At 43.1% G+C, this 16,218-nt stretch overlaps 3 protein-coding genes across 4 annotated transcripts; 2 read left to right on the forward strand and 1 right to left on the reverse strand.

The window, feature by feature from the left end:
• Nucleotides 1-426: 426 nt before the first annotated feature.
• Nucleotides 427-7,884, reverse strand: c11h11orf54 (chromosome 11 C11orf54 homolog). Of its 2 annotated transcripts, none has more exons than XM_023342287.1 (9): nucleotides 7,799-7,884; nucleotides 3,899-4,010; nucleotides 3,708-3,806; nucleotides 3,540-3,613; nucleotides 3,336-3,437; nucleotides 3,072-3,248; nucleotides 2,690-2,839; nucleotides 1,181-1,249; nucleotides 427-1,047 (listed from the first exon to the last, which is right to left on the reverse strand). In XM_023342287.1, the coding sequence occupies exons 2-9, from the start codon at nucleotides 3,963-3,965 to the stop codon at nucleotides 874-876; spliced, it is 912 nt and encodes a 303-aa protein (XP_023198055.1). In that variant the 5' UTR covers nucleotides 3,966-4,010; nucleotides 7,799-7,884; the 3' UTR covers nucleotides 427-873. The 2 variants fall into 2 exon arrangements, with proteins under 2 accessions (XP_023198055.1, XP_023198054.1); XM_023342286.1 differs by having other exon boundaries at nucleotides 1,133-1,249.
• On the forward strand, nucleotides 5,209-6,566 carry LOC111610067 (girdin-like). The gene has a single exon (XM_023342285.1). The coding sequence runs from the start codon at nucleotides 5,350-5,352 to the stop codon at nucleotides 6,472-6,474; it is 1,125 nt and encodes a 374-aa protein (XP_023198053.1). The 5' UTR covers nucleotides 5,209-5,349; the 3' UTR covers nucleotides 6,475-6,566.
• Nucleotides 7,805-11,643, forward strand: LOC111610068 (mitochondrial import inner membrane translocase subunit Tim22-like). The gene is made up of 4 exons (XM_023342288.1): nucleotides 7,805-8,083; nucleotides 8,758-8,954; nucleotides 9,827-9,899; nucleotides 9,997-11,643. Exons 1-4 carry the CDS (start codon nucleotides 7,822-7,824, stop codon nucleotides 10,071-10,073), a joined length of 609 nt encoding a protein of 202 aa, XP_023198056.1. The 5' UTR covers nucleotides 7,805-7,821; the 3' UTR covers nucleotides 10,074-11,643.
• The last annotated feature ends 4,575 nt before the right edge of the window (nucleotides 11,644-16,218 follow it).

Below are 16,218 nucleotides of genomic sequence, written 5' to 3' on the forward strand. Positions count from 1 at the left end.
AGTGTAGATTTCTTGCCACATTGTTCGGGACCTTGTTGTCACGTGGTGACAACATGGTGAATTTCTATTTTCTCCCTACAATTTCTTGTCTTTTAAAGATCAACACTCATCAGCCTGACTCAAATGTCATGTCCTCTTGACTTTCCCATTTTCATCATTTTGAATAGATGGTAAGAGAAACAAGCCGTTCGGAGCAAGCTGTTTACATAGCGATGCCGAGAGATCGTGTGGTTCTGGACAATCTGCTCATAGTCGCACTCTGCACAATAACTAGCCGTGTGTATGATGTTCACATCACATCACACACGTATGATGCGTGCATGAGCAGGACTGGATGTATTCCTTTAACAGTTAGCCGAGTAGGAGAGATGACAAACTGGAAAATGAAAAGTTTTTCTGTTAGGCGGGTGACAGGAGGTCAGAGACTTAGCTGTAAAAGGGAGGTGAGTTTATTATGTCATTACATACTGAAAATGTAGCTGAGCAATGATAAAATACAAACTGAGATCATCTCTTTTCAGAATAATAAACAGTCTAGAATTCACTGCATTATTCATTTAGACAATATTCTAAAATTTGAATACTTATATCCCATGATCAAAGAATTTTCTCCTCATGTTGGTGAATCTGAATGAGACATCATTCATACATTTTAAATCACATTACGATGGAAGCATCAAGGTCCTCAAAGCACTTTTTTCACAGAGACAATGTCAGCACACTACAAATCACTTCCTTTGACAATTGTTCGTCAACAGCAGACTTGATTTAAAAACAGAAATGATTAGGATTGACATATAAATTGGGTACTATCAGTACGACGTACTTATTCAACCAAACCTCCATTGTCATCACTGTTTATGAAGGTTCTTTTCAATCTCGACCAACGGTGTGTGTGTCTTTGGGTCTGTCAATGCGATAGACGAACTCTGCAGGGAGGAAGTATCCCAGGTACTCCACGGTGTCGGGCGTGGTGTCGATATAGTAGTGGCCACCTTCTCCGTGGTGGCTGAAGCCATGGGTGTGCTCCACACGCAAATCCAAGCCCTGGAAACGCAGGACAAAAGAAAGTGACTGCAAACGCCCCCAATCTGTTCTTCAGCATCTTTACTGAGCTGCTTGCTTTACTCACAGGGTCTCTGGATACGAGCACAGACTGGCAGATGAGTGGAGCACTGACCTCAAAGTGCTTCAGCCAGTTGTTGACTTCGTCGTCTGTGTTGAGAGGGCAGGCTGAGAACTCCCTCGGCTATCGATGATCCAAAGCACAGGAATAAATCAGTGTGAGTGTCTCTCAGTAGCCAAAGTACGACGGCGTACTAAGGGCATTGCAGGCAGAAATTCTGAGATTAATCTCATTCAAGAAATGTGCACACAATTTTAACACTTAACACTTCAGCTCATCACCAGCTGAAGACTCTGGCTCAAAAGCTGAAGGCTCTCCATGTCTCTCCTAGCTCATCCAGTTCAATTTCTGTGAACAATGAAGAATCTTGGTCTCTAGTATTTTCACCATAATTCATCTGATCAACGTGGGTTTGTTCATCCCAGTAACTTGTGAGTGATGCCTTATTCTTGTTCCTCCTCTTACGTGGCCGTTTCTCCCCTTGTTCATCTATTATCTCCGGTGTTTTGGAGATTGATTCTCTATCAGCAACCAGTTGTGGCGTAGCGATCACAATTTGCTGTTTGCTCTTGGACTGATCCACTGTCTCCTGAGTTGTTGCGATGGTTTCTTTCTCAGAGTCCAGTGAACCATCATCAGCAAGACAATCTTTATTCTGCTCATAGCAAATTTTGAATGGCACCTTTCTCTTCTTATTGCGCCTGACTCTAGGTGAGTCCACTTCCCTTTCAATAACATTGTCCAATGTTTCCATTTCAATGGACTGCATTCTTCTCTGTTCTTTGGATTCTTAGATATATCACTTTTCCAGTAAATGCTGTGAATATCTCACTCTTGCTCAGTGTTAGTATTCACCAGAGTAGTGACTCAAACAAAGTTGAACTCTCAGATTAACTTGTCTCAAATGGCTGCTCAGCGGTTGTGACAAAGTTGGATCAATACGACGAGCCTAAATAGAGGTAGTGTAGTGTAGTGTAGTGTAGTGTAGTGACACTGCACTACTGTGACACTGTGATATCACGTTGTTTTCCTTATAATTCAAATTCAAAAATACTATATTGATCCCAAAGGGAAATTAAATGTTATTAATTCAGGTTCTTCAAAAGTGTTCTTGTAGATTTTGATGGTTGTTGGCAGGAAAGACCTCTTGTAGCGGTTTGCATTACAGCGAATCTGAATTGTTTAACAGTGTGTTTAGAATAATAATTAAACCTATAATTACACATTTTTTGCTGAATTAATACTTCATTTGATGGCTATAAAAGGCTAGTAGACTAAAAAAGACTTAGTTCTTAAGGACATAAAGAGGATCCCTTTGTTGCTGTGCACTGCAGGTCAGCTGGCTGAGAGAAGGACACATAAAAATAATAGAATAGTTCTGATTTGTAGCACAACGGGTAATGGAACCAATACCAACAACTTCCCAGGCGCATCTGGACCAACTCTTTTAAGATTGGTGTTGCTACGATCATTTTGGCAATCAGCTTTAAATCAAAAACAATTAGATCAGACTATACTTTTTTACTCAAAGTTATCAGAATCTCAGCCTAATCCAGTATTTACCATAATGTGGATTTTAGCCTTCCCTTTCTGGATGATGAAGGTGCCTCCCAGAGCCAGGCTCTTTTCTGGATACTGAGCTGCCAGAGTCTTCCTCAGTGCTGTTACCAGACTGTTACTTCCTGTCCTCCGTTTGGCTCGCACCTCTATGACCTGGAGAGACGCACGCAGGCAGAGGGGAACGATCAGCTTCATCAGCTCCTTGACCTTCAGTTAATGTTTCAGAGCACACTTTTGATGGGGCTAAAGTGCATATAGTTAATAACAGAGTTGGGTTAATCCTCCCACCCCCAATATACTCATTATCTTGCATTTATTTTAAAATATCTGCCTTCACTCATTTCCTACAACATTGAAATGTCCTGCAACACTTTGACACTGATACCTTTCCAGGCTTCCCCTCACAGGCATATAGATTGCCCAGGAGTCCAAAGTTGCAGTCAGAGAATTTGTCACTGTACTTTTCTTGCAGACACTGACCATCTGCTGGATTGATGGAGGAAAAGTAGCTCCCGTTGACTGCTGGTCTTCCTTCAGCCTCAGTGAGAACAAGAGGCATGAGCTGTAGGTCACAGTGTTTGTTTCATTAACTATTGAATATATAAAAAAAAAAAAAATTTAAGTCAATTTCTTGCATATAATAATTCACCTCGGCGTTCATCCCAGTAATTCTGGAAGGGGCGGCTCCTGCTCCAAGGATAAAAGCCCCCGGTAGCTCCAGCTCCTTGGATATTACGTTCATATTGTATTCCTAACATAAGGACAAACAGTAAAAATAGTCTTTATTAAAATGGACAGCATGCAAAATCTGCAAGCTATGCATTCAACAAAAAAAAAGAACTAAAAAAAAAACCTTATGTGTTTGAGGCAAAGGGATCAGATATGGTACACCTCCAACATCAGTAATGCGAGGTTTACCACACAAACCTTCAGGACATGAACAGAAAAGGCAAAGAAATGTAACAAATACTCCAGGACAGCATTATTCAAACATCCCCCTGAATTTTGATCTATGAAATACCTTTGACAGGAAAAAGGAAAGGCTCCTTGGTGAGATCTGGACAATCCACAACACTCACTTGAACTTCTGCAAAATTGGCTCCCAGCCCAGCCTGCAACACTGTAACCAGGAAGCAGCGCTGTCAAACTAAAAATCCAATTTTATAAACATGCATGGGGGAACTTTGTCTCTCTTTCTCTAGTAGTCCCTACCTCCTCGCAGCTCTTCGAGGACCGGGGCGTGCAGCTGAACTTTCTCTGTTTTGCTGATGTCTGCCATAACTTCTTCCACAGTGACAGTGATTCTGCTCTGGGGCCGTTAGCTCTGCAGAGACGAGCAGGAACAGTTAGGGTTAAAGTCCAACCAAAGAGGAAACACTGGCGAGAAGGTTCCTCCTCATTTCCGGTTTACAACTGGGAAAACAAAGATTTGTTTTTGTATAATTTCATACAAATGATAGTGGAAAATATTTTTGATCAGATATACAACATTTCTAGTAGCATATGTAAATTAGGTAAAATATTTAAGAAAGTCATTTGGTGAAAAGCCATTAGCTTAGATTAAGCCTTTCCGCTCGCTTTTAGCTTCAAACGGAAGTGGGACTGAACTATCTTGCTTCTATCAGCGCTGTTGTTCTTTGGTGATTGGTCACAGGAATGGGTTCGCCATATTCTGAGAGGCAAGTTTGCCTTGGAAAGCACAATAATATTTGTCTCGAATAAAGCGAACACAAACATTCACATTTTAGCTCATTTCGGTGAGTCGTTTCAGGCAGTCTTAGTAAAGTCGTAATTTTTCAGGACTTACAAGCTAATATGGCTGCCATGTATGCGTCAAAGAGGGGCTGTGAACACCTCTGACATTAATTATAACCACAATCCCATTCTGTTCATCTACTGTATTGCTCAGGTGACTTCATTTATGAATTAATTAAGAAATTTATTGTCATTACAACATCATCCAAAATACCAGTTACCTACCAAACTGTGGATTTACTTGTGTTTGATATAGTTTCTACAATTTTAATGGGAGAAGAGCACAGTAGGATTGCCATCCTTTTCCCGTATACGGGACGCGATTTGCTCCGTATTTCTGTATGTCCGACAGTAACGCCTATCACACACATATAAACATTTAGTGTAAAAATAATTACGAAACTCAAACACAAGATTTGTTAAGGTCAGCTAAATTTTGGCGGGAGCTAGTAAGGACCCCCAGAACGCTTCGGACCAATGATGATGTCACGGTTGCCTAGAGAAGGACACTAAGCCCCTTTTGCACTGCACCGCTGGACCCGGGTCGACCCGGGTCCATTTAATAATGGCGTATTAAGTTTTGTTGTGCTGCTTTGGACCAAAAAAGGTCTGAGCTAACTCCCGCTCTCCGGGTAAACTCAACCGACGCTCGCCACAGTTGTTCTTATCTTCCCAAACTTCAGCAGTTTTCTAGTTGCTCTGCTGAGATAGTGTCATCAACTTGTGACATCACGCATAGTGATGTCACAAAGAGCTAGTCACAAAAAGCTGCACACTTGAATTCTGCAGTCATAAGCATTGCAGAAGAGAGAGAGAGAGCAAGAAGAAGGATTGTGTCCCAACAAGAGATTGAAAAGGAAAGTTTTTCAAGATTAAAAGTAATTTCTCACAAACAAATAAAGGAAAACATGGGGCAGATTTTGAATTTATTCAGACAGAAAGGATCAAAAGTGAGTCAGCGCAATAAGGCTTCATCTTCTGATTCTGGGAATGAAGAAATACAGCAGATCTTGGCAAGAGAGACAGAGAAGCTAAATGGCATCTTGGAAGAAGTTAACATGATGTCCATTGAAAGACAGTCACTTATCAAAGCAAACGAGGAGCTGAAGAATGATAACACGGCATTGAAGCAGGAAAACACTGCACTGGGGCAACAAAACACCGTATTGGAAGAGGAAAAAAGCATCCTGGAGCAGAAGAACACAGCCCTGGAGAAGGAAAGAAATACCCTACATCAGGAAAACATCACATTAAAACAGGTAAATACCATCTTGGAGGAGGAAAACACCTTCTTCAAGCAGAATAATACGGTCCTGGAAAAAGAAAAGACTGCCATGGAGCAGAAATACACCACTCAAATCAACACCATGGAGCAGAGAATTTCCACATTAGAACAGGAAAACACCAATCAGAGGGAGAGAATTTCCACATTAGACCAGGAAAACACATCTCAGAGGGAGAGATTAACTCATGCATTGCGGGTAAATACCTACCTGGAGCAAAGACGAAGGCGTTTGGAAGGGCAAAACTTTTTTTTTGAGCTTGACAACAGACACCTGCATCAGACCCTCAATTTAAGAAGAAGGCGACATGAGCAGGAAAAAACCTCCCTGATGCTAAATATCACTGCTCTGGAGGTGAAATGCACTGCCCTGGAGCAGAAAAACGCTGCCCTGGAGGAAGAAAAGACTGCTATGGAGAAGGAGAAGATCGCTCTGGAGGAAGAAAAGACTGCTATGGAGAAGAGAATAAACTACTTGGAGCATAAAAACAAGACCTTGGAGCTGATAAATGCCACCATGGAGCAAGTGAAGAGCTCTCTGGAGAAGGAGAACACCACCTTGGAGCAGGAAAACAATAACATGCAGCTTGAATTGGAACAGCTGAGGGACAGAATAGAACAGGTGTTTTCAGACCAGCCACAGAATCGGCCGACTTTATTCAGAAGAGTGATCAGAGGCTTTTCCAATATGCTTCTGAAAATGTACCAAACAGGCACTCTCAGGTACTGGATTGAAAGATGGTACTTCTAAACTAAGAAGTGTCATGAGGGCTCCAAGCTTCATGTTTGATTATCGGTGGTCTCCATGCTGACTTCCAGGGCTTCGTAGCAAGTCCCGTTGGTCTCCCGGCTGACCTCCATGGCTTTGTATTGAGTCCTGTTGGTCTCCCGGGCTGACCTCCAGGGCTTTGTATTGAGTCCTGTTGGTCTCCCGGGCTGACCTCCAGGGCTTTGTATTGAGTCCTGTTGGTCTCCCGGGCTGACCTCCAGGGCTTTGTATTGAGTCCTGTTGGTCTCCCGGGCTGACCTCCAGGGCTTCGTAGCAAGTCCCATTGGTCTCCGGGACCTTAGGGCAGCATGCAAGAGGGCAAAACCTCTAAAGGAAGACAACTTAGGTCATGTGACTCAAATAAATACAACAAGGATGGTTTTGGGTCAAGAACAAAAGTTGAGATGACATCAACTTTTGTTCACTAAGATTGATCAACAAAGGGAAATTAAAAGCTGGGAAACAGTCGCTTTAAATGTTTGATAAAGTAAATAAATCGATTAAACAGTTGCTTTTTTCAGTGACTGTGGGAATTTGATAAATAACACACTATGTGTTAACTAGGGTGACCATATTTTACTTTGGGAAAACCCGGACAACCTGCAGCGGGGGTGGGGTGTTGGGGGAACACCTTACAGCGGGGGGGGGCGGAGTGCTGCCCGCACTGACGCGGCTCAGGGATTACGTGACACGCAGCGCCGTGCGCAGTGCCCTACAATGCACTGTAAGCTATGTAATGTGTTTGAGGCAGTTGACCAAAATTCCGGACAATTTTTAAATTTCCCCCCGGACATCTTTTTAGGTCTGAAAAGTAGGACACGTCCGTGAACCAGCAGGTGGTCCTAGTGGTGTATTCAATTCAGTTCAATTCAAAAATACTTTATTGATCCCAAGGGGAAATTAACTTATTACTGCATAAGTCTGTTGTCAGCGGTGAATATAATGCTGCTGTCATTGTCTCTGATATCATGCCGCTATCAAAAATGCTCTGCTATGTGTTTTAAAGACAGTCTCTTCCCACACCGCTTCGTCGGCCCCTTTTGCAAGATGATTCATCGGCTGACTGTGAATGAGTACACACACTTGGCGGTTGTGTCGAATGTGCTGATGGGAATTTAGGAGACAGTGACGACTTTAAAAATATATGTACTGAGAGAGACATTATGTTTTAAGTTGCTTTTTCTTCATGTGACAATAGATAGATAGTTTTTTACAGGAAAACAAACATTTTACCCACCAAAACTTAACTTGCGCTTAGAAAATAATTCGGCGAATCTGCAGCCCATCAGCTCACAGCTAAACTTACATAGAGCAGTGTCATTGAGAAACATGGCGGCGTCCACGGGGGCTGCAGATGCTGTTGCTGCCTCAGACTCTACAGGTCCAGCTTCCTCGGTTCCGAGCATGGGCAGTCCAGCGATCCAGTACAGTATGGTTCTGGAGCACCTGGTAGGGGAGAAGCGGCCCATTAAAGACCTGAGCCCCGGAGTTATGGGGGGTCTGCCGGTGCCTTTGAAAAGCGACGAGCAGAAGATGATAGAGAGGGGAATGGAGAGCTGCGCCTTCAAGTCGGTCCTGGCCTGTGTAGGAGGTAAACAACCGCACACTTGGGGGTAATTAGGTCACGTGTTAATAGAAAAATGGTTTATGGTTGTCACGTTTCTTTAAAATGGAAGAAAATCAGCGACGCATAGATTCGTATTAAGGAAAATAAAATCCAGAGCAACCGACTTTTAGAAGTCACTTACTTTTGTGAATAAAGTCTGTAATTTGTGTGTCATTTAATCTAAGAAAAACGTAATTGTTAGTGAAAACCTCTGATGTTCTTTGGGGAGCATTAGTAAACAAAACAGCATCATGAAGACGAATACAGGTCAGGGGTCAAGTTGAGAAGTTTAAAAATAGATATAGGAATAATGGATCACATGAACCTAAAAGGTTTATTCCATTTATGGAAATAAACTTTCAGAACTCATTCAGGGGTAACTGGAGGAGTTATCACAGCTTTAGCTGCTTTGCAAAGAAGAACCCAGTCAAAAAAAACAAAACGTGCATCATCTTCCTTCACAGTTTTTCATTACTTTGGTTTGGCCTGTCCGATCAAATGCCAATACAAAACAACAAAGCTTTTGGTTGTAACGTGACAAATTGTGAGGCAGGTTTAAATTTGATTAACACTGATGAGAGTGTGTTGTTCACCGTCAGTGGCAGTGCTTGTAGCGAGTCCTATTTGTATCTGATAATGGAGCGTTTATCTTTCCACAGGGTTTGTCCTCGGAGGAGCTTTTGGTGTGTTCACAGCTGGTATCGACACCAATGTCGGCTTCGACCCCAAAGACCCGCTGAGGACCCCGACGGCCCGAGAAGTCCTTAAAGACATGGGCCAGAGGGGCATGTCGTACGCCAAGAACTTTGCTATTGTGGGCGCCATGTTTTCCTGCACTGAGTGCATCATTGAATCAGTGAGTGACATAATTTCCTGTTTTGTCCGACGTGACACCGGTTGTGAAATTTTGTATCGTCATTTTGATTGTGCGTGTTATTTATTTATTAATTATTATTATTATTGTTATTATTGTAAAGAATTCATATTATATTTTACCAAGATATCTAAATATTGATCTTGCCGTTTTAACCTTCGAGGAAAGGGGTTAGAGCGCCCTCTGCTGATTAAATCTGAATATTACTCAAAATGGTGTTTAAACTTTATCACAAAGTGAAACACATTATATTTATTGATCTGTCAGTTTATTTCATTCATTTACACTTTAAGATAAACATATCACATGTTACAAACGTTTTGAATGATAAGTAGTTGGAAGGAAAAATATCTTTATAGTCTACCGCTTCTCTGAAAAGTTAATTGAATATACCATAAGCAGCTACGCATCAATTAACCATCCATGTAGATGATACATCTTTAAATGTAAAACTAACAATGTATATAAGAAAGATATTTTATCTTTGCAATGATGCAGCACTCTACTGACACAGATGGATGTTTGAAAGCCTTTATTTCTGTTAATTATGATGATTTTCCACTTGCAGGTGATGAAAAGATGACATTTAAAATTAGAATATTACACCAGACCAATAAAAAAATTCTGTAAAAATATGGAAATGTGAGATTAATGAAAAGCATGTTTAATACCTGCTTAAAAGTTATTTTCAAAACACACCTTTAGCCCGACGAACGGCCCTCAATCTAAACTTGTATTGTAATTTATCGAATATGACTTTAGAGGGGAAAACACAGTCTTTGTCCTCCAGTTGTTGTGTCTCTGTCCCCATGAAGGTAAATCCATCGGTGTTTTTGCATCTGTTTGCTTTGCAGCACAGAGGAAAATCTGACTGGAAGAACGCGGTGTACAGTGGCTGTGTGACCGGAGGAGCCATAGGCCTTCGCGGTAGGTAACCTCCTCCTTTTCTGCTGGCTTCACCCTAAAATTGGGCTCCGCTTCATGTCGTTCCACCATTTCTCCTTTTCTTCTGTCCGTCGCGCAGCTGGTCTCAAAGCCGGAGTCCTCGGATGCGGAGGATTTGCTGCGTTCTCTGCTGCCATCGAATATTACTTGCGATGAGACGAGAGGCTTTACGGACAAGAACTTGTTTTCTATGTGGACTCGCTGCGAGGAAACCGGGGTACAGAGAGGAACGTCGACGAACGTTGGCTTCAGGGACTCTGCTGGGACCTGAACAGCGCTTGCAGGGGATGTTCCTGCATCTCCAGTCACAGAATGTCATGAGCAGAGAAACTTCTGCACCCGGGTCCTGATACCGAGGCCCAGAAACCACTGTTTGGTTACAGGCTCGTTATATAAATTGACAGAATGTAATCAAGTTGGATTATTTATATTAAAGTTGGGTTTTTTTTCAAGCGGTTCGTTCACTCGGTAATTTTAACAATCAGAAATATTCTAGTGTCAAGTTTCCTGACTTGGGGAATTTTCTGAAACATGCTATGCCTCTTTCTTTGTCAGTCTGTGTGTTCAATATGACGGCACTTTGGGTTGTTGCCAGTATCATTGTGCTTCCGATTATGAATTAAAGGAGATAAGAGGATTTATGCTCTTAGGCTTTATGTTGAATACTCTTTCTGACCCAACTCTGCATTTATCCAGACTTGGTACCGGCACAGGGAATCACTGAGTTCTGACCCCTTATGGCCGCGTTCGACCTCTTGTTACTGCACTGACCTCTCTTTAGTGATTTCTTCTTTCTGGCAGTGATCAGGGTCTGGATTGCTAATCTGTGTTTAATCTCAGTTATTTAATGTTTTATCAAAGACCAGGTCTGTTTTGATCTCTTTTTCTGTATTTACTTTGATAATCTTTGTCTAATATTAACAGTTTATTAATCTACAGAATTAAGAGTGACAAAAAACCCAGAAAATCTACATTAATAATTTTCTCAGACACAAAGTGAGTGCTTCAATATTTCTTTTAATTTTACTTAAAAAAAAAAGAGGGAAAAAGTTCACATGGACATTTAGTCGCAATATTACAGCATATTGAAATTCTTCTCAAAGGAAGTAAAATACAACAGTTTTTGTTTCTTTTTATTCTTATATTAAAAATATCAAATATTACTCATTTAGCAGTGCTTGCATTTTCTTAAGATATGTAGGCTTGATAGCAGAAAGGTTGGCTTTGTATCGATTTCTTCCTTCTCCTTCCCAGAGACGGCCTACCTTTGTGTTACCCGGCCAAATTTCATCGACAAGCTGAACATGCAATGAGGGCGTCTACGCAAAATCATCCTACAGATAACACTGGTGCAGCAGCACACTTGGAACAGGCTTGAAATGCAAGAAGAAGCAGAGGAAGAAAATAAAAGTCAACTGTTCCGTTTATGGTGTTATTTCCCCTCTCCCCTGCCGTCAACCCTCATGTGCCCTCGCTTGTCTACAAAGTGATCAGAACTGAACTGGCAGACTTATCTTCTCAGAACGGCTCACCGACCACGAGGTGATACAGAAAAAACTGGCTAAAAAAACAAAAGAAAGAAACATCACTACCTGGATAAACTTAAAAAAAAAACAGACTCCTTAGAGAATGTCTCTAGTTGCACAAAACTCTACAGGCACAAATATTATATATATATTTTCAAAATAAATAGGGCTAATTTTGGCCAAGACTCAGCGGAGAGGAGCGTCCTCTGTCCCTACGGAGACACAATCCTTGCTGTTTCTTGGAATGGCTTTCCAGCCGCCTCGAAAGTTTGCTTAGTCCTTAGTCCCTTTAACACGAACTCACACTCTCAGTGGAAAACATCCACAGTCTAGCTAAATGGCATCTTGGAAGAAGTTAACATGATGTCCATTGAGAGACAGTCACTCATCAAAGCAAACGAGGAGCTGAAGAACGATAACACGGCATTGAAGCAGGAAAACACTGCACTGGTGCAACAAAACACCGTATTGGAAGAAGAAAAAAGCATCCTGGAGCAGAAGAACACAGCCCTGGAAAAGGAAAGAAATACGCTACAGCAGGAAAACATCATCTTAAAACAGGTAAATACCATCTTGGAGGAGGAAAACACCTTCTTCAAGCAGAAAAATATGGTCCTGGAAAAAGAAAAGACTGCCATGGAGCAGAAATACACCACTCAAATCAGTACCCTGGAGCAGAGAATTTCCATGTTAGAACAGGAAAACACCTCTCAGAGGGAGAGAATTTCCACATTAGACCAGGAAAACACCTCTCAGAGAGTGAGATTGTCTCGTACATTGCGGGTAACAAACTTCTTTGCTCCTACCTGGAGCCAAGAAGAAAACGTTTGGAAGGGCAAAACTTTGTTTTTGAGATGGAGAACAGAGACCTGCATAACAACCTCAATTTAAGAAGAAGGCAACATGAGCAGGAAAAAACCTCCCTGATGCTAACCATCACTGCTCTGGAGGTGAAATGCACTGCCCTGGAGCAGAAAAACGCTGCCCTGGAGGAAGAAAAGACTGCTTTGGAGGAAGAAAAGACTGCTATGGAGAAGGAGAAGATCGCTCTGGAGAAGGAGAAGATCGCTCTGGAAGAGAAAAACACCACCCTGGAGCAAAAAAGTACCGCCCTGGAGAAGAGAATAAAGTACTTGGAGCATAAAAACAAGACCTTGGAGCTGATAAATGCCACCATGGAGCAAGTGAAGAGCTCTCTGGAGAAGGAGAACACCACCTTGGAGCAGGAAAACAATAACCTGCAGCTTGAATTGGAACAGCTGAGGGACAGAATAGAACAGGTGCATTCAGACCAGCCACAGAATCAGCCGACTTTATTCAGAAGAGTGATCAGAGGCATCTCCAATATGCTTCTGAAAATGTACCTAACAGGAACTCTCAGGTACTGGATCGAAAGATGGTACTTCTAAACTAAGAAGTGTCATGAGGGCTCCAAGCTTCATGTTTGATTATCGGTGGTCTCCATGCTGACTTCCAGGGCTTCGTAGCGAGTCATGTTGGTCTCCCAGCCTGCCTCCTGGGCTTCGTAGCGAGCCCCGTTGGTCTCTGGGCTGACCTCCAGGGCTTCACAGCGAATCCCATTGGTCTCCGTGCTGACCTCCAGGGCTTCACAGCGAATCCCGTTGGTCTCCGTGCTGACCTCCAGGGCTTCAAAGCGAGTCCCGTTGGCCTCTGGGCTGACCTCCATGGCTTCGTACCGAGTCCTGTCGGTCTCCCGGCCTGCCTCCAGGGCTTTGTAGCGAGCCCCGTTGGTCTCTGGGATGACCTCCAGGGCCTCCAGGGCTTCACAGCGAATCCCATTGGTCTCCGTGCTGACCTCCAGGGCTTCAAAGCGAGTCCCGTTGGCCTCCGGGCTGACCTCTAGGGCTTCGTAGCGAGTCCTGTCAGTCTCCCGGCCTGCCTCCAGGGCTTCAAAGTGATTCCCATTGGTCTCCGGCCTGACCTCCAGGGCTTTGTAGCAAGTCCCGTTGATCTCCGGGCTGACCTCCAGGGCTTTGTAGCGAGTCGTGTCACTCTCCCAGCCTGCCCCAGCGCTTCGTAGCGAGTCCAGTTGGTCTCCGTGCTGGCCTCCATGGCTTTGTAGCGAGTCCTGTTGGTCTCCGGGCTGACCTTCAGGCCTTTGTAGCGAGTCTTGTTTGTATCCGGGCTGACTTCCAGGACTTCATAGCAAGTCCCTTTGGTCTCCTGGCAGATCTCCAGGGCTTCGTATTGAGTCCTGTCGGTCTCCCGGGCTGCCTCCAGGGCTTCGTAGCAAGTCCCGTTGGTCTCCGGGCTGACCTCCAGGGCTCTGTAACGAGTCGTGTCAGTCTCCCGGCCTGCCCCAGGACTTCGTAGCAAGTCCCGTTGGTCTCCGGACCTACCTCCAGGGCTTAGTAGCGAGTACCGTTGGTCTCCGGGCCTACCTTCAGGCCTTTGTAGCGAGTCTTGTTGGTCTCTGGGCTGACTTCCAGGACTTAGTAGCAAGTCCCGTTGGTCTCCTCTCGGACCTCCAGGGCTTCGTATTGAGTCCTGTCGGTCTCCCGGGCTGCCTCCAGGGCTTCATAGCGAGTCCTGTTGGTCTCCGGGCCGACCTCCAGGGCTTTGTTGCGGGTCCTAGTACCCTCCTGGTTCCTGCTCTGCCGCGGGCAGGTACATGCTCCGCTGCCCTTGTCACAGGTCCCATCGACCTCCTGGCGAGGCTCAGGAGGTTAGCTGGAAGGTCAACAGGACCTGCGACAAGGCTCAGGAGGTCAGCCAGGATTGGACACATCCCCAGCATCCCCAAGGTTTCCGTTCTGCCGCCAGCGTCCACCAAGGTTTCTACTCTGCTGCCGGCATCCTCCTAGGTTTCTGCTCTGTCGCCAGCGTCAACCAAGCCTGCTGTTCCGCCGCCGTCCTCCTCAGATTCTTTTGGTGTTCCTTAGTTGTTTCCATTTCATTTACCTTGTTTTCCACATTCTTCATTGGTGTTTCTAATTACGTTTATTTCTTGTTTCTAGTTATCTTCCTTTGTGCTAATTAGGTCCCTTTAGTCTACTTACTCCTTTGTGGTTGTATTTTGGTTATTTCTCCTTGTGTAATCTTCCCCCCTTTCCTTTACCACTTTCTCTACCACTGAAAAATATGTATGTTGAAAATTTGATCACTTTGAAATCGGAATGTGAATTTTTTTAATAATTGAAAATCGCAACCATGTACAAATAATGACACTGAATTTTTTTTAGGTTAAAATTAATTCAGAATTTATTTTAACACTGAAAAAGTAAACACTAATATACAACATTCAAATTTCAGAGGCATTTTTTATTCAAATTCTGATAATCAATTAAATAATTAAACTAATAAATTCACATATTTACTTCCATACACGTTAAAATACAGCAACAACTCCGAACTGTGGTCTGGAATTATTTGAAGATCAATGGTGAGCATTATTCTGTGTGTGTGTGGAGAGGGAGCATGATTTAAATAAATAAATGTTGCAGGTGACAAAATATCCCCTTTCCTCTATATAATTCATGCAAAGAAAATAATTACACACAAAATTGGTCAAGAAGGAAGAATAAGCAGATACCAAATAAGGGGTGGGTATCGTCCTCTTTTGTGGGGCCACTGCTTAGGGCAACATGCAAGAGGGCAAAACCTCTAAAGGAAGATAACTTAGGTCATGTGACTCAAATAAATACAACAAGGATGGTTTTGGGTCAAGAACAAAAGTTGAGTTGACATCAACTTTTGTTCACTAGGATTGATCAACAAAGGGAAATTAAAAGCTGGGAAACAGTCGCTTTAAATGTTTGATAAAGCAAATAAACAGCAAAAACTGTGGATAAAACAGGAAAGGCTACACCACCAGTTTGGCAGTATTTCAGGTATTTAAAACAATAAACTAATCAATAATTATTGATATCGACCGATATGAAATCCTTGTGATAAGTTTTTCAGCCACATCGTCCAGCCCTTGGACATCCTAACAGAAAGCAGTGTCTTATATTCCAGTAGAAACACTGTTGGTAGCAGCACCTGTGAACAAACTCTTATTTAAATCTACACTGTGACTGATATTCTAACATGATTTTGTTTTGATCTAAATCAGAGGCCTCATCGTCCAGGCCTCCAGGTGGCAGTGTTCTGCTATCGTTAGAGTCCAGCACACCTGATTCAGATGGATAAATTACTTCCTCAGCATGCAGTCACGCTCTAAAGAGTCCTGCTAATAACTTATTTTTTTATTCTGGAGTGTTAAAGTAAAAACACATCTAAAAGTTGCAGAATGCCAGCCTTGAGCTCTGGACCATCGTATTTTGCTACGGTTGTTGTGCCGAATGCATAAAACTTAGATCTGTGGAAAAACGTTGAAAACTTTGTATCCTTTCCACTTCACAGCTATGTGCAACTTAACAAGTAAAATCCCAGTAAACTAGACCAGTGTTTCCCAACCCAGGTCCTCAAGGCACACTGTCCTACATGTTTTAGAGCACAGGTGTCAAACTCCAGTCCTTGAGGGCCGCTGTCCTACAGCTTTTAGATGTGCCACAGGTACAAAACACTGGAATGAAATGGCTTAATTACCTCCTCCTTGTGTAGATCAGTTCTCCAGAGCCTTGCTAATGACCTAATTATTCTATTCAGGTGTGGTGCAGCAGAGGCACATCTAAAAGTTGGAGGACACCGGCCCTTGAGGACTGGAGTTTGACACCCCTGTTTTAGAGGTTTCCCTGCTTTAATGTGCCTGATTCAACTGATTGCAGTTCAACAAACGCCTGTTAATCAGTCATCAATTGAAATCAGCTGGA

Source organism: Xiphophorus maculatus, chromosome 11, assembly GCF_002775205.1.
Source record: "Xiphophorus maculatus strain JP 163 A chromosome 11, X_maculatus-5.0-male, whole genome shotgun sequence".
NCBI classification, from domain to species: Eukaryota; Metazoa; Chordata; class Actinopteri; order Cyprinodontiformes; family Poeciliidae; genus Xiphophorus; species Xiphophorus maculatus.